General features: G+C 38.2%; 2 protein-coding genes across 4 annotated transcripts; both read left to right on the forward strand.

Annotated features, from left to right (window-relative positions):
- The first annotated feature begins 387 nt into the window (after positions 1 to 387).
- On the forward strand, positions 388 to 16,261 carry LOC108266522 (solute carrier family 35 member F5). Of its 3 annotated transcripts, XR_006982642.2 has the most exons (17): positions 388 to 546; positions 2,416 to 2,514; positions 2,638 to 2,743; positions 2,981 to 3,124; positions 4,843 to 4,905; positions 5,463 to 5,535; positions 6,273 to 6,448; positions 6,929 to 7,010; positions 7,173 to 7,260; positions 7,347 to 7,411; positions 8,755 to 8,859; positions 8,956 to 9,115; positions 9,918 to 10,008; positions 10,353 to 10,507; positions 14,625 to 14,721; positions 15,377 to 15,435; positions 15,574 to 16,261. XR_006982642.2 is itself a non-coding variant. In XM_047155934.2 (16 exons), the coding sequence occupies exons 2-15, from the start codon at positions 2,501 to 2,503 to the stop codon at positions 14,704 to 14,706; spliced, it is 1,404 nt and encodes a 467-aa protein (XP_047011890.1). In that variant the 5' UTR covers positions 389 to 546; positions 2,416 to 2,500; the 3' UTR covers positions 14,707 to 14,721; positions 15,574 to 16,261. The 3 variants fall into 3 exon arrangements, 2 of the variants coding, with proteins under 2 accessions (XP_047011890.1, XP_047011891.1); XM_047155934.2 differs by lacking the exon at positions 15,377 to 15,435 and having other exon boundaries at positions 389 to 546; XM_047155935.2 differs by lacking the exons at positions 388 to 546; positions 15,377 to 15,435 and adding an exon at positions 661 to 789.
- Positions 16,262 to 22,875: 6,614 nt separating this feature from the next.
- gpr39 (G protein-coupled receptor 39) lies at positions 22,876 to 27,388 on the forward strand. The gene is made up of 3 exons (XM_017469947.3): positions 22,876 to 23,153; positions 23,246 to 24,138; positions 25,681 to 27,388. Exons 2-3 carry the CDS (start codon positions 23,346 to 23,348, stop codon positions 26,127 to 26,129), a joined length of 1,242 nt encoding a protein of 413 aa, XP_017325436.1. The 5' UTR covers positions 22,876 to 23,153; positions 23,246 to 23,345; the 3' UTR covers positions 26,130 to 27,388.
- The last annotated feature ends 19 nt before the right edge of the window (positions 27,389 to 27,407 follow it).

Raw genomic sequence — 27,407 nt, forward strand, 5'->3', positions numbered from 1 at the left:
TGTGCGTTTATAGTTTTATTTTTATTTATTTATTTATTTATTTATTTATTTTATTTTTTTTTATTTATTCTTTCAGGACCAATGACGTTGTGTAGACACCCGGAAATATTGAATTGGAGATCAGTGATGTCGGTGCTGTGACCCAGTAAATTATTATAATGACTAAATAGTGGAAAATAGTTTATAAAATTACCCATATTCCTTTCACTAAAGTGGTAATGAAGGAAGTAACAGAAAATATTTTCTAAAGAAAAGAAAAAGACCGAAAGAAAGGCTTCGTTTAGATGCATTCTGGGAAATGTAGTTCTCCACGTCTACCATTAGCATATAGGTAATTGAAGTCTGCCAGTAATAAAACTACAAATCCCATCATATTTGAAGTTCAATGCCAGACGAGATAAGTGAAGTCATGAGCAGCAGCAGACTACCCAAAAGTCATGTAAATATTTACAGCACCAGTTGAGTTGTTATATTTTGTAACTGACAAAAAAAAAAAAATTAAATTCATTCTGCTACATTTCCCGAAGGCGAAGGTTTCAGAACCAGGTAATGTGAGCAAACAAGATTTCGTGTAATTAATGTCTTTTAATATATATGTATATATTTGTAAAGCTTATTTGGACTCATGAATAGTAGCTGAATTAGCTGTGACTCGATGAGGATACAGTCTCAGCACGTTTAGTTTTTAGTGCTCTTTAAAGCATGTTTGTTATCCAGCAGCATAGCGATGTGCTAGCAAGACTAAATCATCTTTAACTGCACTGAGAAACTGCGCCTGAACCAAAATCAGTATGTACTCAAATCAATATGCGTTCAGATTGCAGACTATTATATTCAAGCTAGAGCAGTGACATGAAAGCAAATTGGATCAATCTGTATGTTATTTGGAGTTCAATAATTGCACATTTGAAAATGCAGCTTTAATTAAACACCAAATTAAGCAGTGCTACTGCTAATTATGTTCACTTTGCAAAGTCATTAACATTGCTTAAATTCTTAATTTGCTGCTTTAAAAAATATGTTTTTCAGACAGGTGTGTAGGGGGAAACAGGTTTATTTTATTTTATGAACATAACTATTTAAATGCGAAGCAACATCAGGCAATTATGCGCAAATATTTAACAGCATGTTTGTTTGTTTGTTTGTTTGTTTGTTTGAGGTGCATACTTTTTATTCCAGAACTTTCCCCGCTGTAGAATACAAACCAGTGTGTTGTATTATATTTAACTTGTATATCTCCATTAGATTCAAATAGACATTATTTATTATATTTGTTATATTAATTTCTGGAGTTTTGGATTACACCCTTTCATTTAAGTGTTTAACTAAAGTATATGATATAGCTATATTCAGGTCCATAAATATATGGACATTGGCAAAGTTATTGTTATCTTAGCCGCCTACCACAGCATGTAATGGAGTACAAATCAGCTTTAATGTGATGGTATTTAAATCCATATCATGTGAAAGGTTTAGGAATTATAGCGATTTGGACAGTCCATGAAAAGTCCCCCTTTTAAGGTCCCAAAAGTAATTGGACCCTTGGCTGCTCAGCCAGGTGTATGGGAAGCCAAACCACTCAAAAGCTGGTCCAAACTGAGCTGCTTGCAGTATAATTCCTATAATTCCTACCCCGTTCACCTGATTTGGATTTAAATACCATCAAATTAAAGCTGATTTGTACTCCATGATATGCTGTGGTAGATGGTTAAGATAACAGTAACTTTGTCAATGTCCATATATTTTTTATGATCCTCGCTGTATGTCATATACTTTTAGTTAAATGCTTAAATGAAAGAGTTTAATCCAAAACTTCATTTGGATGTAAGTACCCTCAAATTAAAGCTGAAAGTCTACCCTGAGCTCATGTTCATTATTTAATGTCCAATCCAATATAGGGTGGTAGGAAGCTATAAAACACCTATAACTTTGCCCATGTCCAAATATGTATGGATGTATGGAACTATATGCAATTATAACTATATCAACTTCAATAGTGGTTGATCAGAATGTAACATAAAAAGAAGAAAAATCGTAGGTCCTTTGGTTATGCTTAGCTTTTGCTTAGCAGCTGGACCTGCATTATACACACTAGTGGTTTGTTTGTTTGTCTGTTTGTTTTGTTTTTTTTGCTGTTGATTTGAGATGATGCATTGCTGCCCAAGTTGTTAACACACATATATATATATATATATATATATATATATATATATATATATATATATATATATATATATATATATATATATATATATATAATATAGCACCAAAAGGAATAACTGCAAAACAAATTAACTCCAGATTCAGGTCTGTCAAGGGTCTTCCATGAGTTTCAGGACCTTAATAAATTTCAGTCTTTTTTTTAAACCCCCCCTGATTTCTATATGCTCTTGTATCATCTAACCCTCTGTGTAGACTGCATGTAGCAACTGTGTGATGCACTCTTGGTGCTGCATCGTGGAGAGAGAGAGGCTGGCAGAGACCGGCGTGTCCATTTCTAATGCGCCCAGCACGGTAAGGTCCTTTACTCCACTGCTGCTGTTCACTTTTAGTTTGTGCATCTGTCGCACACAGCATAACTAATCCAAACACAAGTAATCTATATGTTAAGGCTGCATTGTGTTTGTGAGTGTATAGGATGAGTTGGGGACTATGTGGTGCCCAGAAGAGGAGGTTGGTGCTGGGGGTCATTGTCCTGTTGCTTGTGGACGTAATCTGGGTCGCTTCATCCGAACTCACTGTAGTAAATACAACACACACACAAGCATCAAACACACAGTGCTGGTTTTCCCACACATTCAGACTCTAATACAGTGTCATATATATATGACTACGATTTAACACACATTCACTATTTTACTAGACTATTATAGAAATACAATCCCACAGCACTGTTCAATCTCCGTCTTTAATGTTTTGTATAAGAAAACAGCATGGTAAATATATTTGGGTTTCACTGAGGTGTTTGTGTGTATGTCAGTATGTGTTTGTGCAGCAGCAATACAGCAAGCCCTTTTTCAGCACGTTTGTGAAGACCTCCATGTTCATACTGTACCTGCTGGGCTTCCTGTTCTGGAAACCATGGAGACAGCAATGTGCAACCCAACAGCAAAGTGGCATATCCGTGAGTTCTGCAGGTGTCTCCCTGTGACTTTCATCAGCTTTACACCTTACAGCGAGGCCATATCCAATTGCAATTTGCCTTGCAGTTAGCAGATGTTAACAAATTAATATAATGCTGAGCTTAGCATATCCTGTAAATGAGGTATGTGCATATGAATTTCTAAAAATAATAATAATTTAGAAACATTTACGTTGATTATATAGCAAACTCTTTAATCTAAACTGATTTTCAAAATGTGCAGACAGCTAAAGGCACTATGATGGAACCTGGTAAACTAGAGGTTAATACAGGAGTAGTCCCATTAGTCAGTAAAAAGGCCAGTTTAAAACATGAGTAGTGTAATTAAGTGCTACTCTTAGATGCTAACATTATTGTGATAACCAGGTAGGTTCAGATTTTATCATGCTGATTTGTAATTGTGCATTATATTTATTATTTAAGAGACACTTTTTTTTCAAAGTGACTAACAAGGAGACAGAACCCAGTTCAAGCACAGAGCTGAGCAGTTAAGGGTTAAGCATGTTGCTGTAAGGTCCAGCAGTGGCTCTCAGCCAGTCCCATACCCAGCACTAAGCTGCTTTCTTTTTGGGATTATCAGTGAATTACATATGTGTATTTTACAAACAAATGAATTAGTACAACTTTTTGTTGTGAGTGTTTTAATGCACTCTCCATTGTTAGTCTATGAAATAATGTTTGAATGCCACCAACACTTTCCTCTCTTTGCTTTCCTCATCCATGGACCTCCTCTGCCCTGTATCTTCTAAACCCACAAAGCTTTCTTGCCCTGTTCATTGGCGATCAGATTAAAAACAGCAGAGAAATGGAGGAAATCACAACTGGATAAGGCTCTCCTCTCATCCTGCGCTCTCCCGTCCAAATTCTCATCTGATGTGACTTCTGCTAAGAGCACTTTCTACAAAGAAAAGCTGGAAGCTTCTGCACAAAATCCTCACAAGCGCTACAACATCTTTTCTTCACTTCTTAACCCGCCAGCTCCTCCTTCTCTGTCTTCCCCTGACTGCCGAAGAATTATGAAGAATTAAATCTGCCAGACCTTCACTCCTACCCCAAATCCTACATTACACATTCAGGATTCCTCTTCACTTTCTTTGACACATTTTCTCCTCTATCAACAAAAGAGATCCTGCAAGTCATCTTGCCCTGCAATCTCACCACCTGCCCACTGGGTCCCATCCATTCCACAATGCTCCAGACCATCTCACCTCCAAAGACCACCTCCCTTTCCACACTACTATCATTAATGACTCCTTCATTTCTGGTCATGTGCCAACTGCATTCAAGACAGCAAATGTTATTCCGATCTTGAAGAAACACACTCTAGATCCCTCACACATCAGCAACTACCGACCGGTATCACTTCTCTCTGTTTTCTTACTAAAAATCCTCAAACATGCCATCAATAATCAACTGTCCCTCTATCTCAATTCCAAGATTTTAAACAAGCTGATTTCAAAGTGGCACGTGAAACTGCCCTCGTGGCCATCACAGAGAAGCTGCATGCCGCTAGATCAACCATCATCAGTGTCATCAGTCCTCATCCTCGTCGACTTTTCAGCAGCATTTGACACCGTCAACCACGAGACTCTCTTGTCCATCCTCATGAGTCTTGGAATTCATAGCACAGCATGGCAGTGCATGTAAATGTAAATGAATGCTGAAATTGCTAGACTGATTGGGTTTAATGCCATTTTCAGATTTCTGATGCTGACTCACTTGTGACTGCTGCTGGCACTGAAAACAGCTTTAATAATTCCCTAGTGAGTATATACCCACAAAACGATACACACTCACTCTGTGCTGTAATTCAAAAGCCTTTTAACGAGCTCCAAGCCCTACACTGTTGTGTCCCTGAGCTGTGTCCCTGAGCTGTCCCACTGTTAGCCCCATGTGTACAGAGAGTATGCACTAAAACCTGCATATCTGGGCCGTTTTATATAAACATTGACATGGGTAAAAAGTCAGCCAATTTCTGATTTATGAGAAATTTAGGAGTAGGTGTATGAGGCAGTATTTTGCTAGTTTAAAATGAGATGTTTTCAAACCCCTATAAAATATAATATAATTAATAGCATATTTATCTCAGCAGCTGTAGAAGCAGCTTTTGTTAAAGGCAGTAATAGGACTTTGTTCTTGTGTAGCCTTTTATATCCTTTAATCCCTTTAATGCCTTTTATACCCTTTACTTATGCATGTCCATTGTTGGAATATATCCAGTTCAGAGTACATACAGGACAAAGCCCTCATACAGAACGCAAGTGTAGCTGGCATGTGAACATTGTGTAGTCTGTGTACTAACAGTGCCATTGCTCTCTAGAGTGAGCCTCTGTATGTGCCAGTGAAGTTTCAGGATGTTGCTGATATCAGTGTCAGTCGAGAGGCTAAGACTCGTAAGTATTTCTGCAAAAACTTTATAAAACACAGAGACACGTTGTACAGTCAAGTCAGTAACATATTGTTGCCCTATATAGTATATTAAATATTTATTATTATTATTATTATTATTATTATTATTATTATGAAGAATAATATATTAACAGTTCTCAGCACATACACTATATGGCCAAAAGTATGTGGACACCTGACCGTTCTTCCCCAAAGTTGGAAGCACACAATAGTCCAGGATGTCTTTGTATTCTGTAGCGTTACAATTTACCATCAGTGGAACTAAGAGGCCCAAACCTGTTCCAGCATCACAATGCCCCTGTGTACAAAGCAAGGTTTGGCAAGGTTGGAGTGGAAGATCTTGAGCAAACTGCACTGAGCCCTGACCTCAAACCCCACTGAACACATTTGGGATGATCTGGAAGACTGACTGTGCCCCAGGGCCTTCTCAGTCAACATCAGTGCCTGATCTCACTAATGCTCTTGTGGCTGAATGGACAAATCCTAACAGGTACTCTCCAAAATCCAGTGGAAAGCCTTCCCAGAAGAGTGGAGGTTATTTAACAGCAAAGGGGGATGGGATGTTTTAAAAAAGCATGTGTGTGTGTGTTGGTCAAGTGTTCACAAACTTTTCACATATAGTGTATGTAACCTGGTCATGTAATAAAAATCTTTTCTCTCCTTTTCCTGCCTTGGGTGTTTGGTTTTTTTGGTGTATGTGGTGTTACGGTGGTGTGTGTAGCTGTGAGGAAGCAGCGTGTGAGGTTCAGTAATGTGATGGAGGTACGTGAACTTCCTCACTCTCAGGCTTTAGAAGCCAAACTGTCTCGCATGTCTCATGCAGCCACCTCACTCAGGATTATGGGAAAACTTGGCATCAGTGCTGTGGCCAAAATCAGCTTCTTCTTCTGTTTTGTGGTGAGATCACAAACACACACACAAACAAACAAGTATAATCTCTTTCTTCTCTCTCTCTCTCTCTCTCTCTCTCTCTCTCTCTCTCTCTCTCTCTCTCTCTCTCTCTCTGCCTCAAATTCTATTCACTTTATTGGCATAAATTGTAGTTAACTGTTGCCAAAGCATTAAGTGGAATAAAGGAAACAAAAAAAATAATAGTGATGAGAGTATATATAAAAAGGGGACAGTTAAATAGAAATAATAAAGCATGTATATATTTACTATGCACATACAAAGAAATATCTTTGCGAGGTACAGTGAAGTATAAATACCCTTCCTTATTTCCTCTATTTTTGTGTTTTTGTCGTATTAAATGGTTTCAGATCCTCATACAAAATGTATATAAGAGAAGACCATAAGGAGGGACAGAATATATTTTTGGCATTTGTAAATGAAATCTCTCTCTCTCTCTCTCTCTCTCTCTCTCTCTCTCTCTCTCAGTGGTTCCTAGCTAATCTGGCCTATCAGGAGGCTCTGACAGACACGCAGGTGGCCATCGTAAACATTTTGTCCTCCACCTCAGGTGAGCATGTAAACTAACAGGACTAAAAGACCTAGAGTTTTAGCTGCACTTCCACAACATTTGATCAGGTATCTGTAAATATGTGTATGCTTGCATAAATGAGAATGATTGCTTAAGCCAATTGAAACACTATATGTGTGTTGTGATATTTGTTGGTTTCAGGCCTCTTCACTTTGATCTTGGCCTCCATATTTCCCAGCAATAGCAATGATCGTTTCACACTTTCCAAACTGCTTGCTGTTATTCTCAGGTCAGTTCAATATCACTTTAAATGACTCAAAATTAGATTTGTATCCTTATCAATGGGGTAATGTGTGCTTTTCCCTCTTTTCTTAGCATGGTGGGAGTGGCTGTGGTCAGTTTCTCAGGGATGGATAGTTCTGGTGGAAAAGGCACTATTGGTAACCATTAAACCAGCTCTGATTCCTTACAAAGCTCAGTGTTAGAGTGCAGATGTATTGATGCTGGTCTATAATAGCAAATGCTTTTCAGTGTTTTATTTTATTTAAAATTGCATTACAAAGTTTGGTAGAAATGTATTATTGGAAGCAAATTGTGAAAAGAAAAAACAAAAAACAAAACAGTGCTTAGTATTTGAAATTAGTAATTAGTCTTTAAAATGTTTTACCAAACCCAACAGCTCTATGCCATAATGTTTAAGCTTTCCAGAGGGTTTTATTTAGGCTTCCCAATAATTTTAGATTATGTTTTCCTCTACTGACTCAATCATGTTACTTTGTTGTCGGTGGTATTATTATTATTATTATTATTATTATTATTATTATTATTAATATAAAAGCTTTACATGTATGATGATGATTATGATAGTAGCTTCTTTCATATATTTATTTATTTTTGCAGTATGTATAAAATAATTAAAATATGGGAAACCACACCAAATACATAATCTAAGAAAAAGTTAATTTCTATCAATTATGTATAAAATTATTAAGGCCATTGTAAATAAATAAAAATGAATAAACATGTAAGGATATGCCTTTATATGTAAAGGGAAAAAATGTGACCTAGACAAACGAAGTAAAAGGCCAAGAAACAGAAGATAAGTAAGAAATAAAACACAACAGGACATTCTGCTATAGGAAAATAATCAACGATGAGGTGGTGGGATGCAAAGCGGGGGCCGCACCACCCTAAAGTTGATTATTTTCCTATAAAAGCACATCTTGAAATGTTTTATCAGAACACTTTGGAACATATTCTTTTCTTATATAATATCCAACATAGTTCGGCAGCATCTATAATGTTTTATTAATCAAGGAATAACAAATTGTACTTTTTTTTTTTTTTTTTTTTATCAGTTTGTAGTTGTGGACTATCTGTAACCAAGTTAATGCCTATTATCACTTAACAGGATAAAAAGCGTTCCCTCACTATCCTTAGTCTGTTACAAAGCTCACACAAGACTTCTTCAATAAATGTCTCCATCCAAAAACCTCTCTATCATTTACACATTTTTAATTGTTTATTAGCTGTTTATTATTAGATCAGATGGAGTCATTCAGTTCCCTGTGAATCAGGTGTGCATTAATGTAAACCTGTGATTTGAAGTAACCGCCTACTGTAAAAACACTATTGTCAGAGCAGTTGTTGACAGATTAGAGAATCCAACAATGATGTGGTATAACTAGTGTTAAATTCTCTATTGAAAATTAACAGTATAATTGAATGTTGAAACCTGACAGAAGGTGACTGATGTTTTAGCGACCCTGTGGTTTTTGTGTAGGCTATCTCTGGTCACTGCTGAGTGCGCTCCTATACGCAGTCTACATCGTTATGCTAAAGAGAAATGTTGATCGAGAGGAAAAGCTTGATATCCCAATGTTCTTCGGTGAGTAGATTATATGAACCCTAACGCACCCATAACCTCACACTCCTATAACATCCATGCTCTGTGTTGTTTATGTATCTGTGTATGCGTATGTAGGCTTTGTGGGCTTGTTTAGCCTGCTGCTGTTATGGCCTGGCTTCGTGCTGCTCCATTACTCTGGGTTGGAGCTGTTCGAGATGCCTAATCAGATGGTAATCATCTACATCCTCATCAACGGCCTGATAGGGACTGTGCTCTCTGAGTTCCTCTGGTTATGGTACGTGACATGGAGATTGTGAGTGTGTTTTACAGTGGAATAATGGTGACTCGGGTATCTTAAGCTTGTGTCGAGGAGTATGTACATGTTGTAATGGTGTCATGTCCTCACATGGGAAAGGAGACATCGATACTGTAGGAATCATTTTTGGGTAACACTAGAAGAAAGTCCTTTTCACGAACAGTACCTATATAAAAATATATATTTTTTTAACAATACTATAGTTCAGCCTGTGGCAAAGATGAGTTATATAACAAAATAATACAACAATTATGTAGCTCTGGTGGTACACTAATTTGATTGGAAAAGCAGCATTCAAAAAGTGCTGATCTTTTATAGAACAGCACTGGTACATTTCACTGTTTGTATTACTCTGCTTGTCTGTGTTAGCTACATAAAATTCCAAATCTAGCAATAGTTTGTTACACCGAAACCGTTACTACACTTACTATGGGCTGTCAGTCAGTCTGTGTGTTGCATGGCAACAGGGGCACTGCTAGGGTTTCTGGGCCCCCTGGTTAATTTGTACTCCGAGCCCCAAGTGCCCCCCCCCCCCCCCCCCCCCCCCCCCATTATCTTTTCTTATTGCCACATGTAAAAACAATTACCAATAATCATAACATTTATTGCATATTCAATAAGAGACTTAATAGTTACAAAGTCTTGCTTTTATTTTTTTACAACCTAGCTTAGGTTGAAGGTCATGGTTTGCCTTATTTATGCAAACAAGAGCTTATATACTAATATAGGTCTCAATAGCAATGTTAAATTAGCATATAGAATGCATGTTTGTGTTTTTCAGGGGCTGTTTTCTCACTTCATCTCTCATTGGGACACTGGCTCTGAGCTTAACAATTCCACTGTCCATCGTGACTGATATATGCTTGCAGAAGGTGAGCTGTTTAAACTGGCCTAAATGGTGTACTGTGTATATATAATGTGCAAATGCAAATCCAGGTTGGTCCATAAATAAGTATGTAGTTCATGGGTTTGTTTTGTTTTGTTTTGTTTTGCATCTAATTGGATTTAAAATAAAATGGTATAGAGGGAGGTTAAATGCAGTCTGTCAGCTTTAACTTGAGGGTATTTGCATTTATATTGGGCAAACCATATAGGAATTGTGCTATTTTTAATCTAATGAATAGAGCACAAGCAACAAAAATTGATGACTACACTATATATTCTCTGCTTTACAAGCAGTGTAACCTAAACACTGTACGTGTGTATGCATTCCCAGACGAGTTTCTCTTGGTTATTCTTTGCTGGAGCAGTTCCAGTTTTTCTCTCCTTCTTCCTGACTGCACTCCTGAGCCACTACAATAACTGGGACCCGGCGATGGTGGCACTGCGGAGAGTTTTCTCCTTTATCTGCCGCAAACACAGGATTCACAGGTGGGGATTCCTCATTGAAAGCAGATGTTTAGCATTAGTTTGGACTCTAATGCTACAGTTGTATGCAAAAGTTTGGACTTCCCTCATCAAATTACATATTTTGTTAATTTATTTGTTATTTTTTAAATTTTATTTAATTTATTATATTTTTTCCCATTTATTTGTATAGTGAAGTGAAAAGAAATAAACATTAAAAACTATTTTAAAAAAATTTAATTATTGAAAATTAAAGTTTTAATACAAAGTTAATTCATATTTGATGAACTTAAAAACCTAGAAAAATACCAGATGTCTGTTTGCATACAGTGCTGTGAATTCTTCTGTTTTTGTGTATCTCATACTAAATAGTTTTAGATCTTCAAATGAAATACAACATAAAACAAAGGCAGCCTGAGTAAACACACAATACAGTTTTTGTTTTTTATTGAAGCAAAAAAAAGTTATCCAACACCTATTACCTATGTGAAAAACTAATTTCCACCTTTGTGCCACCTTTAGCAACAATAACGGCAACCAAGTGCTTCCGATAACTGGAGTCTTTCACTTACTTCTAGGACTAGGATTTACTCCTATACCTTGGATCGTTTTCTTGTTGTATAATCTAGTTGCTCTTGAGTTTCAACTTACAGAATGAAGACCGGACATTCTCCTTTAGGATTTTCTGGTCATGTTTCCCTCAATTATTGCAAGTTCCCAGGCCCTGAAGCAGCAAAGCATCCCCACACCATCACACTTCCACCACCATGCCACCATGTGTTTGGTTTACACCAGATGTAACAGGACCCCTCTCTTCCAAATAGTTCCACTTTAGACTCCTCAGTCCACAGAACATCCTCCAAAAAGGTTTGAGGATCATCAAGGTGTGTTTTGCCAAAATTCAGATGAGCCGCAATGTTCTTCTCGGTTGGATGTCATTTTTGCCCAGTGTCTTTCTGATAGTGGAGTCATAAACAGTGTGACCTTTATTGACGCAAGAGAGGTCTGTAGGTCCTTTGATGTTGTCCTTGGCTCTTTTGTGACTTCCTGGATGAGTAGTTTGGGGGAATTTTGGAAGGTCTGCCACTTTGGGAAGGTTCACTACTGTGCTGAGTTTTTCCATTTGAAGGTAATGGCTCTCGCTTGTGTTCTTTGGAGTCCCAGAGCCTAAATGGTAAATGGTCTGCACTTACTGTGTAAGACCTTTTTACCAACTTCATGCTGTTGAAAAAGTTTTATTTAAGTGCTGTTTTAATTGAACAGGGTTTGCAGAAATCAAACCTGGTTGAGTCTAGTCCAGCGGAACCTCATTATGAATGCAGTCTCATAGATTTGGGGGCAAATACATTTTCACACAGACCTAGTTGGTATTTGATAACATTTATGCTTCAATAAATAATATTATCATTTAAAAACTGTATTTTGTGTTTACTCATTTTGCCTTTGTTTGACCTTTAGATTTTGTTTTAGTTTATGAAATGTAGTAGTGTGAGAGATGCACAAAAACAGAAGAAATCAGCAAATACTTTTTACAGCACTATACAGCTGGAACAGTACACAGTGAAATGAAACAACATTTCTCCACGACCATGGTGCGACGTAAGACAACACAGGACTACAAGAGACTACACAGAACTAAATAGAACTAAAAGACCTACACATTTTTACATAAAGTACATGTGCAAACAACACAAGACAGTACAATAAACACTAAAACAGGACAATAGGCACAGTAAGTGACCATGTAATGCTGACCAGTACACAGTTCTAGTGTGGAAGTCTTGTAGTTTAAGTAATTTGTAGTAGATTTTGAAGTGCAAAAACAGAGCTTCTCGTCATCCCTGCCTGCCCCTCAATCGACCACAACCTCACTGTACAGCTTGGCTCAACCACACTCAAGCCAACCAGGACAGCCAGAAACCTTGGAGTAACTTTCAATGACAACTTGACCTTTACAGACCACATTTCAACAACTGCACGATCCTGTAGGTTCTGTCTGTACACCATGAAGAAAAACAGGCCCTATATCACTGAACAGGCTACACAGTTATTAGTCCAGGCTCTTTTTATCTCAAAACTGGATTATTGCAACGCACTACTCCTAGACCTCCCGACCAGCTCCATCAAACCCCTTCAGATGATTCAGAACGCAGCAGTATTTGTTTTCAACCAGTCCAAAAGAACCCACATTACACCCCTCTTCATCTCCCTCCACTGGATTCCTGTACAAGACCTTGTCTGGAACAGCACCTCCCTACCTCAACACTCTCCTTGAGGTTAATATTCCCTTTCGCAACCTGCGATCAGTTAACGACCAACGCGTGGTAGTGCCTACTACGCATGAGGTTCCTTTCCAGAACCTTCAAACTGACTGTCCCTCAGTGGTGGAATGAACTTTCAATATCAATCCGGACAGCAGGATCTGTCACTATCTTCAATAAATGACTAAAGACCCTCCTCTTCCACTTAACTAACCTGTAAATTAACCCCCCCACACCCCAACACACACACACACACACACACACACACACACACACACCCTTTAAATATATAAAACTTTCTGCACTGGCTCTTACACCTCTACTCTGCACACTTTGCTTATCTAGAACTCAGTTAAAAGTCATGTATGGTAGCACTACTTGTATTGTTCTCCGCTTGATGTATCGCTTTGCTTGTATTTCCTCATTTGTAAGTCACTTTGGATAAAAGCGTCTGCTAAATGAATAAATATAAAATGAGATGCGTTTTGGATTATTGTGCAGTTGTAGAAGCCAGACTGCTATTGTCAGATTCCCTGTGTTACATTTGCTTCCAGACTTTGGATAGGGGTAATTTTGACAGGGTGCCTAAACTTTTGCATACATCTGTAATAAGCTGACTTTACAAGCAAAAAAAGAAGTAATTGAATGTGTATGTTTTAGCTGAAGCTGATATTTGACAGCATGTAATTTCAGAAATCTGTTTTGAACTGGTCCATTGTGCAGGATGTTTTCAGGCTTTTATTTTTATTCTTTTTTTTTTTTTTTTTTTTTTTTTTTTTAAGTCTCATGCTTTGACAGCTCCTACCTGCCTTTCAGACTTCTATTATGTTTGAGAAGCATATTACTTTTTTTTTTTTTTTTTTGCAATCCTAAACAGCTTCGGTGTGTTTGTTCTGTTGGTGAAACTGAATACAGTATTGTAATTGAACCAGAATATAACCCAAGGTGACAGCAGGATTAGGAATATAAGACAGTGTTTAAAAGCTTTGGAATGCAGGCCTTCTTCAGGTTATTCATAAGCTGTTAACTGTCTCCTTGTATTTCCTCTGTTCTCTAAAACTTTAAAGATGGTATGCCTTGATTTATTACTCAGGTTGCTGTGGGTTTTTGTTTTAAATATTTGGTATTTTCCTTTATCAGGGAGCTGTCTTTTTCTTAGCACTGAATGATGATGTGAGTGGGGGGGGGGTTGCAACCCACAGATGAACTTCTGTAGATCTTTCACAATGTGATGTGTGATTTGTATTTATTAATTATTTGCTGTAAATAAAGTTACTATAAGTAAGGTAAAGGTTGACCAGTTGTGTAAAGTCTTGTGTTCAGTCTCCTTTGATTAATGTTAAAGGAACCCTTCAGTTAGATTATTTTATTATTCCTAAATTGCTTTGCCTTAAGACCGTTTCTTAAGACCGTTTCTTAACCTGCGCTGTGTATAGCTTTTTCTGATTTGTTTCAGAAAGCTGCTAGGTAAGTGCAGGGAGGAAGAAATGAGGATAGTGGAAAGTGCCTTTTAGTCATTGAAGTAATATCCCTACACCACTGGAGGGAATACCTGAGCATAACTGTTTCTTTATCTTAAAATTGTCTTGTGATGAAAACTAAAACTCCTTAAGGTGATTAATTACTCTATTATTATGTTATTCTTAATGAGATAAATGTAAAGGGTTTTGTGTACATTTTGTAAATCGTTGCATGCGAATACGAACACAGGCAATAGTGAAATTCTAGTTTAAATCCAGGTGTACATATAAAGATAGTGGTCTGTTTAATAAAACTAATAAAGCATAATCATATTTGAGACATTTAGTGGCATAGATTCATTGTTGATTAAAGATTATATATCTGTGTAATGTGTGTTGTATTGTGTGGATGTTTTGTAGATTAGCAGAGGACAGTGAGCAGTGTGAGAGTCTCATCCCTTTACAGAGCTCTGCCCTCGATAACAGGGGTTTTTGCTCTTGATTAACATTTTAAGAGGTAAGCTATGACCTTTGTACATACATGCTCTAACAAGAGGCACGAGCACAGCCAAATCATTACGTTTTTCTTTATATGGGCGTTGTTTGCCTAGATTGCCCTAGAATGGATATTATTGTTCAACATAACGTCTACACCAAAGGTAAAAACAATCCCAATGAACCGATTAACTGCTAATATATAACGTTTAGTGTAATTTGACTTAATAATAAATGTTCACATTTATGATCACGTTTGAATATGTATTGTTTTATTTGAGATAGATAATAATGCTATGTCATGTGTGCAGATGGGACTACAGTGCTTGTGAAGCCATTTTATGATATTCAGTGTTTGGTTTGGAGGAGGGCTTTTTTTGCCATTTTCCCATCTGCTATGTGTCTTAAGACACAGGCGTAAGCAAGAGTTAAGGGAGTCTTTCTTGGTCGCAGATGTTGGTGGTTTGGAGACTGTTTAGATTGGCTTTATCTATTTCCAAAGCAAGCCAAGGCAATCATTTGGCCTTGATAGCACATTACTCCTGAGTAAACTAGCCCATGTTCATTTTTTTAGTACAAATCAACTGGAATAATCCTTTGAGTAAAAAAGTGAGGCAGAGGCAAACTGCTTCTGTTCTCTGTGTGTGCTTGTGTGTGTGTGTATGCTATATTGTCAGAGAAAAAATATGAGGATCATGCCTCAGCTTGAATCATCACTCACCTACTGTACACACAGGTACACACACCGACATCAGTCTGCTATTCTCATTGTGCAACTAGTAATATTGGAACCTGCATTTTTATTTTTATCCAATTTTTTTCACCATGATTGTTTATCAAAGAAAGGTAACCAAAGTAAAACCTCTTCATACAGGAACCGAGAAGCAGAAAATGACAATCTGAAACCTGCCATTGTGCCTCGTGTCACTTCCTCCTCTTCCCCACATATATTGAAGACCCTGTGATTGACCATTCTTAATCCTCATTGTGTTGGCTGTGATATCTCAGGGCCAGAAAAACCACACCCAGGCAAGCAGCTTTCATCGGCCGTGATGGATGATCCAGACATACTGACTGACTTTCCAATCACAGTATCACAAACTGAGCCCTTTCCAAGCAAAATGAGATTGTGATAAACAGAGTCTGAGATGTTGTATTAACACATGTTGTGTATGTGTGTGTGTGTGTGTGTGTGTGTTCATCAGTATATCACAATATGTCTGATTTGTCTTATTAAATTAATACAGGCTATACACAGTTCATAATTATTGTTAAGCAGATTGATATACATGCAGATTTGCTGGTTTCAAATCACCATTTCTCCTATGAAGTACAAATAGCCTATTATCTTTTTAATCTTTGTACTATAGATAGTGTCTAGATGTCAAGGTCCTAGTAAAACCTGCATGTTATATTTCACCATTGAAACGAGACACTAAAACCATGTAACATGGTAATTAATATTTTGCGTATATGACTTACCATGTAATTTAATAGATTGTGTGTATTTGGTATGAATTACCAAATACAATCTAAATCCAAGTAAACACTATTGAGCACGTGCCCGTTGTTTTCTCCTGTATTTCTTTTCTTTTGCACAGGGGAAACCCCTGTTCTGTCCTTCTCGTTGAGCAACGTTGTGTTCTGAATTTACACAGACCACAACGTAATTGCAATTGCACAAAAATTGTTTTGCACGGTCTTTCAGCTGCACTCATGTTTGACGCATGTGAATCAAAAAGGGCTTTGGTTGAATGCGCATTGTGATGATGTCACATGACGTGTCTTGGCCCAAATCTGCGGAAAATCTGCTGTAATTTGGAAAAATTGCAGGCGTCTTACTGCGATCACAAAAATCCTGGAGGGACTGATTGGAGCGTCAGTTCTTTCGCCAGTTTTGGAGAAATCAGACTGGCTCATTGGTAAGTAGTGTAGGAGTTGGTGTGTTGTTAACTCCCCAGGTCTGCACTTTAAAAGAATACTTCAGCGTTTTTCAAAATGTGTTCACAAAGACTATGTGGACACACAATTCTGATCGTTTCAAATCAGATCTGAACCACTTTCGTCTGTGATCCAGTCTCATTTGTGGAACTGCGACATGAAAGAGAACGCTCAGATCAGAATTCATGAGCTGTATCCCAAAACGCATGCAAATATCATAAATGTTTACAGTGCAGCAATACAACAACGGAGGACAGCAACAGCACAGACTTTATTCAGTGGATGGATGGGGAAATTGGATGGGACCTACTGAATCTGTAGTGTTTAGAACAATTGCCCAAGAAATCTTTGTGTGTATGCGGGGTGTTTCGAGAGACCGGTGCATTCACATAAGAGACAGATATGAGTTGCTTGCGTTTACAAATCTGAACTATCAAGAGAAACGGAGCCGAAATTGGAATTAAAGCTTGTAGTGTGAAAGTAGCCAAAGGCAGAGAGGTTTCAAAATGTTTCACAGCACAGTAAATACATTTAATTGAAACTCCATTATAATGGAAGTCTAAGGCCAGTGGTCGACGCAGGCAACTGTATAACAAATTCAAAACTACAGGCGTTACACTCTAATAATGAAGGTCGTAATTTACTCTTAATTTCTAACTTTCCAATGCTGGAGCAACACGGTTCAAATATATTCTGGTTATTTACACTTTCTGAACATATTTGTGGTATCCATGCATAATTGGAGGTCCCGTCTCTGAAAAGACAAATGATACACGTTAAAGTTGTTTGATTTATAAATACCTTTGAATGAAAAATGAAAACATTCTACAAGAAAAGCATTTGGTTCACATAAACATTTACTGTTAACCCAGCCACTGCCCTTAGACTTCCATTGTAAGTGAGTTTAGCATAAACAGGCTTTCTATACTTCTCCCACTGAAGGGAAAGGACTTAAAATTCTTATCTGTGGTAATCCATATGATAGACATATGGTAGATATGAGATTAAGGTTGAAAATTGCTAGAGTTTACATTTGAGAATGTGGGTAGGATCTTATTACTATGACCAAAAGAGATCAAGAAAAAAATTTCAGAAGAAAAGACACAGATGGAAAAAAATATATATATATAGATTTTACTGAATTATTAAGCCTTTAACCATCCAGGACCATAACTCCATACCTTTTTTCCTATTAGTCTCACTGTATTTACTGAATAATTTGTAAGAGTTATTCAATAATATAACTGAAAATTTGTGTGGCATTTGAAATGAAATGAAAGGAAATCAGCCACTCTCTCAGTTATTCAATTAAATTATTCTGATCATCTTTTATGCTAATCTGTTGGCTGTCTTTTGCACTAAATCAGTGAAAACAAATAAAACTGGATGTGCCCTGTAGATGTGCTTGGAACAGAAACCCTGGATGTTTCTGCTGACACAGCTTCTGGGAGGAAGCCCAAAAGCCCTTGGCTCATAATAATGCAGGGAAAAAATCGAAGACTAACACAAAGCTCCCATCGCTCTGCCACAGATTTGGACAGATCCTAGTTCACAGTGTGTCAGTATAGCCTGTGCAGTGGCTTATTTCTGTTTTTATAGTACTTTTGTATGAGACTTAGTGTTCAACACTGAGCCCTTATGCTAGCAGACATAATGTAGATGGCTTTACAAGCTGTGTACTCACTGAGCTGTTTATAACAGCATTCTAGATACCGTTATTCAGTTATTACCCTTAATATATAACCGTAATTTTACTAAAGACAATTTTATGTTGGTTTTTTTTTTAAAAACTAAAAAAAACACTGGTGGTGAACATAATAGTGCTGTGATTCACAGCTTTTAGTGAACGAACTATCTTGAAATTTGAGTATTACATGTATCACATAATCCTCAACATTGCAGTCTGACAGAAGTCATGCAATAGGGATATTTTATAGGATTAGGGGATGAAGAAAATAAGCCGCTGCAGTTACAACATGGCGTCTGTGCTCACTGTTCAGCCTGCATAAACATTTTTAGTTCAAAATATGTAATCAAGGAATAAGTAAGGAATAAAAATAATGGGGGTGTGCTGTTATAGGAACATAATCTGACTGACTAATTTGAGTATTTTCCAATAACAGCACATTCCAGAGTGGCGGCTGTGGCTCAGGTGGTAAAGCGGGTTGTCCACTAATCGTAAGGTTGGTGGTTTGATTCCCGGCCCTCATGCCTCCACATACCGAAGTGTCCTTGGGCAAGACACTGAACCCCAAGTTGCTCCCGATGGCAAGTTAGTGCCTTGCATGGCAGCTCTGCTACCATTGGGGTGTGTGTGTGAATGGGTGAATGAGACATGGTGTAAAGTGCTTTGGATACAAGTGCTATATAAGTGCAGAACATTTACCATTTTATTCCTCTTTTACCACAGCAATTTGACTAGTTACCAATTTTTTTTTTTTATCAAAGGCCATACTGTACATTTTATCTTTTTATAATAACATTTAATCTTGTTAAATCTCGAAAGGCATGCCTGTCAAACAAGTTAGTTCCTGTTCACTTACAGTCGTGTTTAAACAGTTGTTCCCTTAACGGCCTCTCTTTTGATTCTCTTTCTTAAAGTTAATAAGGCAAATATTCCTCAAAGTGCAAATTTCTCCATCCTGAAGACTCTCCTGTGTTGAAAACTTCAAGGTACACCTATACTTCTGAGTGTTTCAAAGCACAGATAATGGAGACTCCTTCCAAAAATGTTTATATGGATCATCCAACTTGCATATCCCTGTGTAACATGGTACTACAGAGAATGATGACATTAGAATGAGTACATTAATATAAATCTGAGTTGTCTTCTTGTCAAACTCTCCAAACTGCTGTTAGAGAAAATCAATCAACACCTTCTGACCAATCTGAATCAAGAATTTGATCGAGAACTTATTTAGGTGAATTATCACTCTTTATGTCACCTCTCTTCCAAAAATACAATGGCTCAATTTCATGATGACCAATTGGTGCGAAGTAATCATAGCGTACTCATACATTCACATGCACACATGCATGTTGTACAGTATGTGCGGTGGAGCATGTGACCAGCTTCAGGTTCCTGGGTCCATGTCTCTGAGGACCTTTCCTGGGCACTCAACTCCTCCACCCTGATCAGAAAGGTGCAACAGTGCCTTTACTTCCTTAGGAAACTAAGGAAAGCTCACTTATCCCCCCCAGATCCTACTGAACTTTTACTGCTGCACTACTGAAAGCATCTTAAACAATCTGCATCACAGTGTGGTATGGCAACTGCACTGTCTCAGATCAGAAGGCCCTCCAACGGGTGGTGAAAACTGCCCAATACATCACTGGTGTCCAGATGTTTTCCATCTAGGATAGCCATCGCAAATGCTGTCTAGAGTGTGTGAGGAGTATAATCAAAGACACCTCTCACCCCAACCATTGTATGTTTACACCTCTACCATCTGGGAAACGTTACAGGAGTCTTCACTATCACAGTAGCAGACTCAGGAACAGTTTCTTCCCATCAGCTGTCAGCCTTCTGAACTCTGAACCTGTACTGTACAATATTAATGTTCTTTGCACTCTTAAACACCATTTGTCTCTTGGTATTTGGAATACCATGGTACTTGCCCTTACACCTCATTCCCAATCTTGCTTCTTTGCACATTATTGACTAATTACTACATGATGTCTGTATCGTCACCTGATGGTCACCGGGCGTATGCACATAATTTCTCTGTACAATACACTTTTATATGTACACCATTTCATTTGCACTGAGCTGGCCTCTACTTCCTCTACCTCATACCTTTGCACTTTTTTAAATAGAAGATAATATTTTATGTATAAAATACGCTGCAACATTTTTTCAGTAAATATACTTCCAATGAGGCTATTCACATGTAATTTTCACCAGACATTACATGCGGAAATCTGGAAATATAAAGAATTCACAACATTAAAGTCCATAAATAAAGTTATGTGTAATAAAGTGAAATGACACAGGAAAAAAGTATTGAACACGCTAAGAAAAAGCAGTTCTCCAAGGCAAGGAACCAGCTGAAATCCGTAAGTAGTTAGAATATAATTATACACCCTATCTGTGTAAATTAATATCAGCTGGGTTAGTAAATTGATGGTCTATAAAAAGGCTTTTTGTTACCAAGGTGTCACACAAGAAACATCTCATGATGGGTAAAAGCAAAGAGTTCTCCCAAGACCTTCGCAACCTTATTGTTGATAAACATATTGATAGAATTGGATACAGAGGTATTTCAAAACTTCTGAATCTTCCAGTAAGCACCTTTGGAGCCATTAACCACAAGTGGAAGCAACATCACTCCGTCATCACCCGGCCACGCACAGGAGCTCCTCGCAAGATTTCTGACGAGGGAGTCAGATGGGTAGTCAGAAGAGTAGACCAAGAGCCAAGGACCACTCGGAAAGAGCTCCAGAAACACTTGGAGGCAGCAGTTGCCATCATCACAGCGAAAGCAATAGGCAATGCACTCCACTGCTCACGCTCACCCCGCAAGACTCCGTTACTAAAGAAAAGGCATGTCGACGCTTGTTTAAGGTTTGCTACAACTCATTTGGACAAGCCTATGAAATACTGGGAGAGTGTAGTCTGGTCAAACTACACACCATGTTTGGAGAAGAAATGGGACTGCTCATCATCCTAAAAACACAATAACAACAGAGAAGTTTGGAGGTGGAAGCATCATGATGTTTGGCTGTTTTTCATCGCATGGTACTGCAGACTTCATATAATTGAAGGAACGATGAATGGAGCCCTTTACCGGGAGATTCTTGAGAAGAATCTGCTGCCATCCACCAGGATGATGAAGATGAGACGTGGGTGGAGCTTCCAGAAGGACAACTATCCACAACATACAGCAAAGGAAACTCTCAGTTGGTTTCAGAGAAAATAAATCAAGGCGTTAGAATGGCCCAGTCAATCACCTGACTTGAATCCAATTGAACAAGATTTAAAGACAATATGTTTAGAAGAACAGGCCAAAATCACACCTGAATACTGTGTCCTATTAATTTCTTCATACAGGAAGCATCTTGAAGCTGTCATTACAAACAAAGGCTTCTCTACTAAGTATTAAATACATTTCAGTTAGCGTGTTCAATACTTTTTTCCTGTCTCATTCCACTTTATTACACATAACTTTATTTATGGACTTTAATGTTGTGAATTCTTTATATTTCCTGATTTCTTGAGTTAATACTAATGTCTGGTGAAAATTTCATTTGAATAACCTCATTGGAAATATATTTACTGGAAAAAAAAAGTTGATGCATCCAATACTTATTTCCTCTGCTGTATATGCCAAGTCTCTTGAGTTGTCCATCCATCCATCTTCTACTGCTTACTCCTTCTTCAGGGGCACAGGGGAACCTGGAGTTTATCCCATTGAGCATCGGCACAAGGCGGGGTACACGCTAGACAGGGGAGGAAACCCCCACAGCATGGGGAGAAGCCACTGTGCACCCGTCGCTTGAGTTGTGAATAATAATAATAATCGTAAAGAAGATAATACAGGACCCTTCGTTTGAACAGGCCTTCAGAGTCCTAGATTTAAGCTGTAGTTCTAGGAGTGTATCCTCCACTGACATGTCTTCTCAAGAATGAACTACAGAAAGAGCTGAATGTTATTCTGAGTTGTCAAATATGAAGTGTAACATCTTTACCCTTGCTTTAGGCAGATGTTCTGTATCTGATGACTGTAGATCTGAATCAGGATATAAGCCGAAGAAAGAAAGTGGACAATATGCTTTAAAAAAAAAAAAAAAAAAATCTTTCTTATACTAAAGAAATGAACAAGCTTGACAAGAGTCATTTAGGAAAACAAATAGCAGAGTGTTTCCTGATTCCGTTTCAGTTTGATGTTTCATCCATGTTGTACACATTCAGATTGCTGCTATCGTCCTGTTTACTTTAGTCAGTTTGACTCAGTGCTGGATCTAAACGTTATTGGGTTTGTCCTGAAGTGGGAGGATCTGCTGAGACTGATTCACTGAGCCTTTAAGACATGTTTGGGAAACTTTACATGACTAATGAGAGCTTTACTGTGAGTTGTTTATCAACTAAAATGGTTACTTGTCTGATTCTATAGGGAAAAAAAGGATATGAAAATCAGAATTTCTTAAACTTCCAATCTGACCACAATGGTCCGGATATTTTTCTGGGGTCAGCAGGGAGCATGTGACTCATAGCTCTGACTCCTGCAAAGGTGCTGTGATTGTAAAGCGAGGGCCAGTCCACTTAGCTCATGCTGATTAGCACACATCTACACACACACACACCCTCAGCCTCTGAGTTAAACTGTAATCATTAACTCAGATGGCCTCAGAGGGAGAAAGAGAAGCATTGCTTGCTTGAACAAAACCAAGCTGAACCTACATACAAATGGTCAGGAAGAGCCTCCGGCCAGAGAAGGAAGAACCCCATGAATCTGGTGTTTATGGAGGCACAGTGAGTTGGAGCAGCTGACTCAGGAGTGTTGGATTAGTCAGGTAAGAGAACACTACTCTAGGCTTAAGGTAGAAGGTAGAATTTAATACAACTTAACGCATGAAACTCTAAATGGGCTTTTCATTCTTTATAGGAACCTCATCATGGTTTCAGCAGTAGTTTGATGATTAATAGTGCTGATATCAGTGTAGTGTTCCTGGAAAGATAAGGCTAACTGGGCTAAAGTCAACAGCATGGATCCGAGCAGAGAGCAGGAGAATATGGCTGAACAGGAAAGAGAGCGGGACTGGCGAAAGCTGGAGTCGCACTTCGAATTGAAGGTCTTCCTCACGGTACTCTACAGCCTCATTCTTATCCTGGGAATCGTTGGAAACAGCATCACTATTCACATCACGCAAGTGCTTCAGAGAAACGGGTACTTACATAAGAATGTTACTGATCACATGGTGAGCCTGGCCTGCTCTGACTTGCTGGTGTTACTGATTGGGATGCCCGTGGAACTTTATAGTGCCATCTGGTTCCCGTTTAGCTCTGCTTCTGGAAATGTAGCCTGCAAGATCTACAACTTCCTGTTCGAAGCGTGCAGCTATGCCACCATCCTAAATGTGACCACTCTGAGCTTTGAACGCTACATGGCTATATGCCATCCATTTCGATACAAAGCGTTGGCACATGCCCGCACTGCTCACCTCATCCTTGCTGCATGGCTCTCCTCCATCCTCGTCGCTGTGCCACTGCTAATTTCAACTGGAACGCAAGGTCATGTGGTGAAGCCAGGAGGAGCGCCAGCACAGAACCTGACCTTCTGCACCAACCTGCATGAGTACTGGGGAATTTATCGCACCAGCATATTCACAGCTTTCATCCTCTACCTGCTGGTCCTTGGCAGTGTGGCTTTCATGTGCAGGAGCATGATTGTTGTCCTCAGGGCACCCATGATTACTATGGATGCTTCAGGCACTAGTGTGTCTAAACATGAGAGCGCCAAGGTCAAAGCATCGCGCAAGCAGACCATCATTTTCCTAGGTAACTCACTGCATTTGCACAACAGATTTATTACATAAAGCATGATGAAGACTGAAGTAGACACCTAATAGACATGCATTTCCTTTCATAAGAAGTCATAAGATTTAAAACAGATATGACGTACAATTATGCATCCTGGTCCAATTTTTCACATTAGCTACACAATAGAAATAAAAATAAAGATTTCCAACCTAAGGTTTAGAAACCTCATTGGGTCTACATGCTCACTGTCTCATAGTGAAGGCCAAAATGTGTTAAGGAAAAACTCAGAGTGAAGTTTTTTTTTGCCATGTACAGACATTCATCTCTACAGAATTAGAGATAATACAGGGTGTTCCAAGAGTCTCCATAAATAGGGGAAATCAAAATGTAACTTTATTTACAAAACATTATATATATATACATATATACATATATACATATATATATATATATATATATATATATATATATATATATATATATAAAACAAAAACAGAATGCAATGATTTGCAAATCTCATAAACCCATATGTTATTCACAATAAAACATTAAGAAAAAAAAATAAAGTCATTTTGAATTTGATGACTGCAACATGTCTCAGAAAACTTGGGACAGGGCAACAAAAGGCTGGAAAAGTAAATGTTATTAAAAAGAAACAGCTGAAAGTTAATTGGCAACAGGTCAGTAACATGATTGGGTAAAAAAGAGTATCTTAGAGAGGCAGACTCTCTCAGAAGTAAAGATGGGCAGAGGTTCACCTGCAAAAAAACTGGTACATTTACTCAGTTTAAACATTTGGTATGTTTTCTATGCTCTATTGTGAATAGCATATGGGTTTATGAGATTTTTATTTACATTTTACACAGCGTCCCAACTTTTTTGGAAGTAAAAGTGTGTGTGTATATATATATATATATATAATGACAAATTTTGGAAGACATTTTGCTAAAAAATTTTGGGACACCCTGTAATTTAACCTTTGGCCTATTGTTGGGAGATTGCACACTTGAATCCAAATGTAGCCAGGAACCAAGGGAGCAAAACTGGCCGTGTTGTCTGGGTGGGAGAGACGGCATATTCTCTCTTCCCTGTCAATCACAGCGTCACTAGCCATTCGAGGGTGTATGTGAGCTCATGTATGTGGAAGAGGGCACTTAGTGCTTTCCTCTGAGTGTGTGACTTTGACACAGTACAAGCAGCAGTTCGAAAAGATGCAGTTGGCTGGCTTCAAGTGTCTGGCAGGAAGCATGTGTTAGGCGTCATAGTCCCCAGTTGGTAGCTGTTGTACAGTATGATAGGAGAGAGCTGGCTGGTGGGTGGGAAATGGCAAGTGACTAAACTGGGGAGAAAAATGTGGGAAAAAAACAACAAAAAAAGGTTTTTCCAGTGTGCAATATACTTAGTGCACCTCGCATGCTGTTTCTCTCTCCTTTTCTTTGCACCGTTTTATTTATATGAATGCTTAAACGTACTGAATATTCATATGTGGTTCCATGTGTTTTTGTGAATACATCCTTAATCATTTGTACTTATGTGCTTGTGTGTGCGTGTTTCCCTTAGTGCTGATCGTGTGTGCGCTGTTCGTGTGCTGGATGCCAAACCAGGTGCGACGCTTGATGACGGCAATCAAAGGCAAGGGTGAATGGAGCGGGAGTTACCTGGAATCATACATCAAACTGCACCCTGTAGCTGACACCTTCTTCTACCTGAGCTCCGTGCTGAACCCTCTGCTCTACAATCTCTCATCACGCCAGTTTCGCACAGCCTTCCTCCAGACGTTGTGCTGCCGTCTCTCTATCCAGCATGTTAACAAGAGAACGGTGGAGAACAACAAAGCTTCCCACGCCTCCCGCCATTCACTGCGTCCTCTGCTGTGTAAAAAATCCCAGCACAGGAACATGCAGCCGTCCAGCAGAGATGCCGAAACTCTGACCCCGAGTGCAGAGAGCAGCCCTGCTGTTCAAATCTTAAACACACCTCCACCTATTTCATCAGAGACGGAAACGTGAGTCACGTCAAGCCTCTTACTCCACTAAAGCCTACTCATCAGCTTGGATATCCTTAATGGCCACTTTTTAGACACAGCTACCTTGTTGGTCCACCTTGTAGAGAGTAGTTATAGATTGTTTCTCATCTTCTTTTTTTCCCCTATATAGAATTTGTCATCAGTGATCACAGAATTGCTGTTGGCTGAATATTTTTGATTGGTGAACTGTTTCTCAACACAACAGTGACTCACATGATATACAAACACACCAAAACAACACACACTACCACATCACTGCTGTTCTGAGAATGATTCACCATGAGGTAACATCTGGCTAGCAGTGGTCCTATAGTGGTCCTTTTCCACCCATAAATTGGTTAAAACCAGGATTTGTGAATTGTATATCGTCATTTAATACATACAAACTCATCTATTTGGTAGATTTACATGACAAAATGACCAGTAAGAGTAGGTACAAAGTCGGCACTACTTATAAACTAGAAATTCAGTGTAGATTTTCCCTTTCCATTCAGAAGATTCTCATTGACTGTTATGAATTAATGGGCAACACTTTACATTAAGGTTCTCTAACAACTTTCATTATTTACTGCATTACTTAACATGAACCCTCAGCATTAATAAATCCTAAATAATGTTAACAAATTAAGTTAACAAGTGTATTAGCTGACAGTTGTTTAAATGTTAATGGAATACACCTGCATTGACTAATGTTCATTCGATCCATGAGTAAGAATACGTCAACATTAAAAAAAAAAAAAATGTATTACACTGTGTTCCTAAATTTTGATGATTTAATGAACTCTAGTCTCCAGATGTGAATAATGGAACTTTTTATTCAGGCTCAGCTCTGAATTTTGGCAGTTAAATAACCGCAAAAAAAAAAAAAAAAGTTCATTGAAGTGTTGGTTCATATTGCTCATTGTGGGCTACATTTTACGAACTTATAGGATAAGCATTGGGTAAAAAAATGTAATTATTAATTCATTAAAAACCATACTCACTTAATAGAAGTGTTAGTTACTTTGTTAATGTTGCTTATAGTGTATGAACGCTGACACACATGGTTTGTTCATGTTAAAGTTCATTTGAGTAAACCTTAGTTTAAAGTTTCACCAATTAAAGAATTCCAATCATTCGGTACAACTTTGATATCATGACAAAAGTCCAGTCTAAACTTTGTGAAGATATTCAAAATGGTTGTTGACCTAAGGGCTGCACTATATATACTTGTTAACCATAATAAACATAAATTTCAAATGAGCACTATCACTGTCTTGTG

Source organism: Ictalurus punctatus, chromosome 6 (assembly GCF_001660625.3).
Source record: "Ictalurus punctatus breed USDA103 chromosome 6, Coco_2.0, whole genome shotgun sequence".
Lineage (NCBI taxonomy): Eukaryota > Metazoa > Chordata > Actinopteri > Siluriformes > Ictaluridae > Ictalurus > Ictalurus punctatus.

Excerpts from the sequence above, each read along its gene's own strand:
- LOC108266522 (XM_047155934.2), top strand. Across the intron at positions 3,125-4,842 it reads AACAGCAAAGTGGCATATCC|ATTTCTGATGCTGACTCACT; the intron begins GTGAGTTCTGCA and ends TGCCATTTTCAG. Across the intron at positions 6,449-6,928 it reads GCTTCTTCTTCTGTTTTGTG|TGGTTCCTAGCTAATCTGGC; the intron begins GTGAGATCACAA and ends TCTCTCTCTCAG.
- gpr39 (XM_017469947.3), top strand. The coding sequence starts at position 23,346 with ATGGATCCGAGCAGAGAGCAGGAGAATATGGCTGAACAGGAAAGAGAG. Across the intron at positions 24,139-25,680 it reads GCAGACCATCATTTTCCTAG|TGCTGATCGTGTGTGCGCTG; the intron begins GTAACTCACTGC and ends TGTTTCCCTTAG.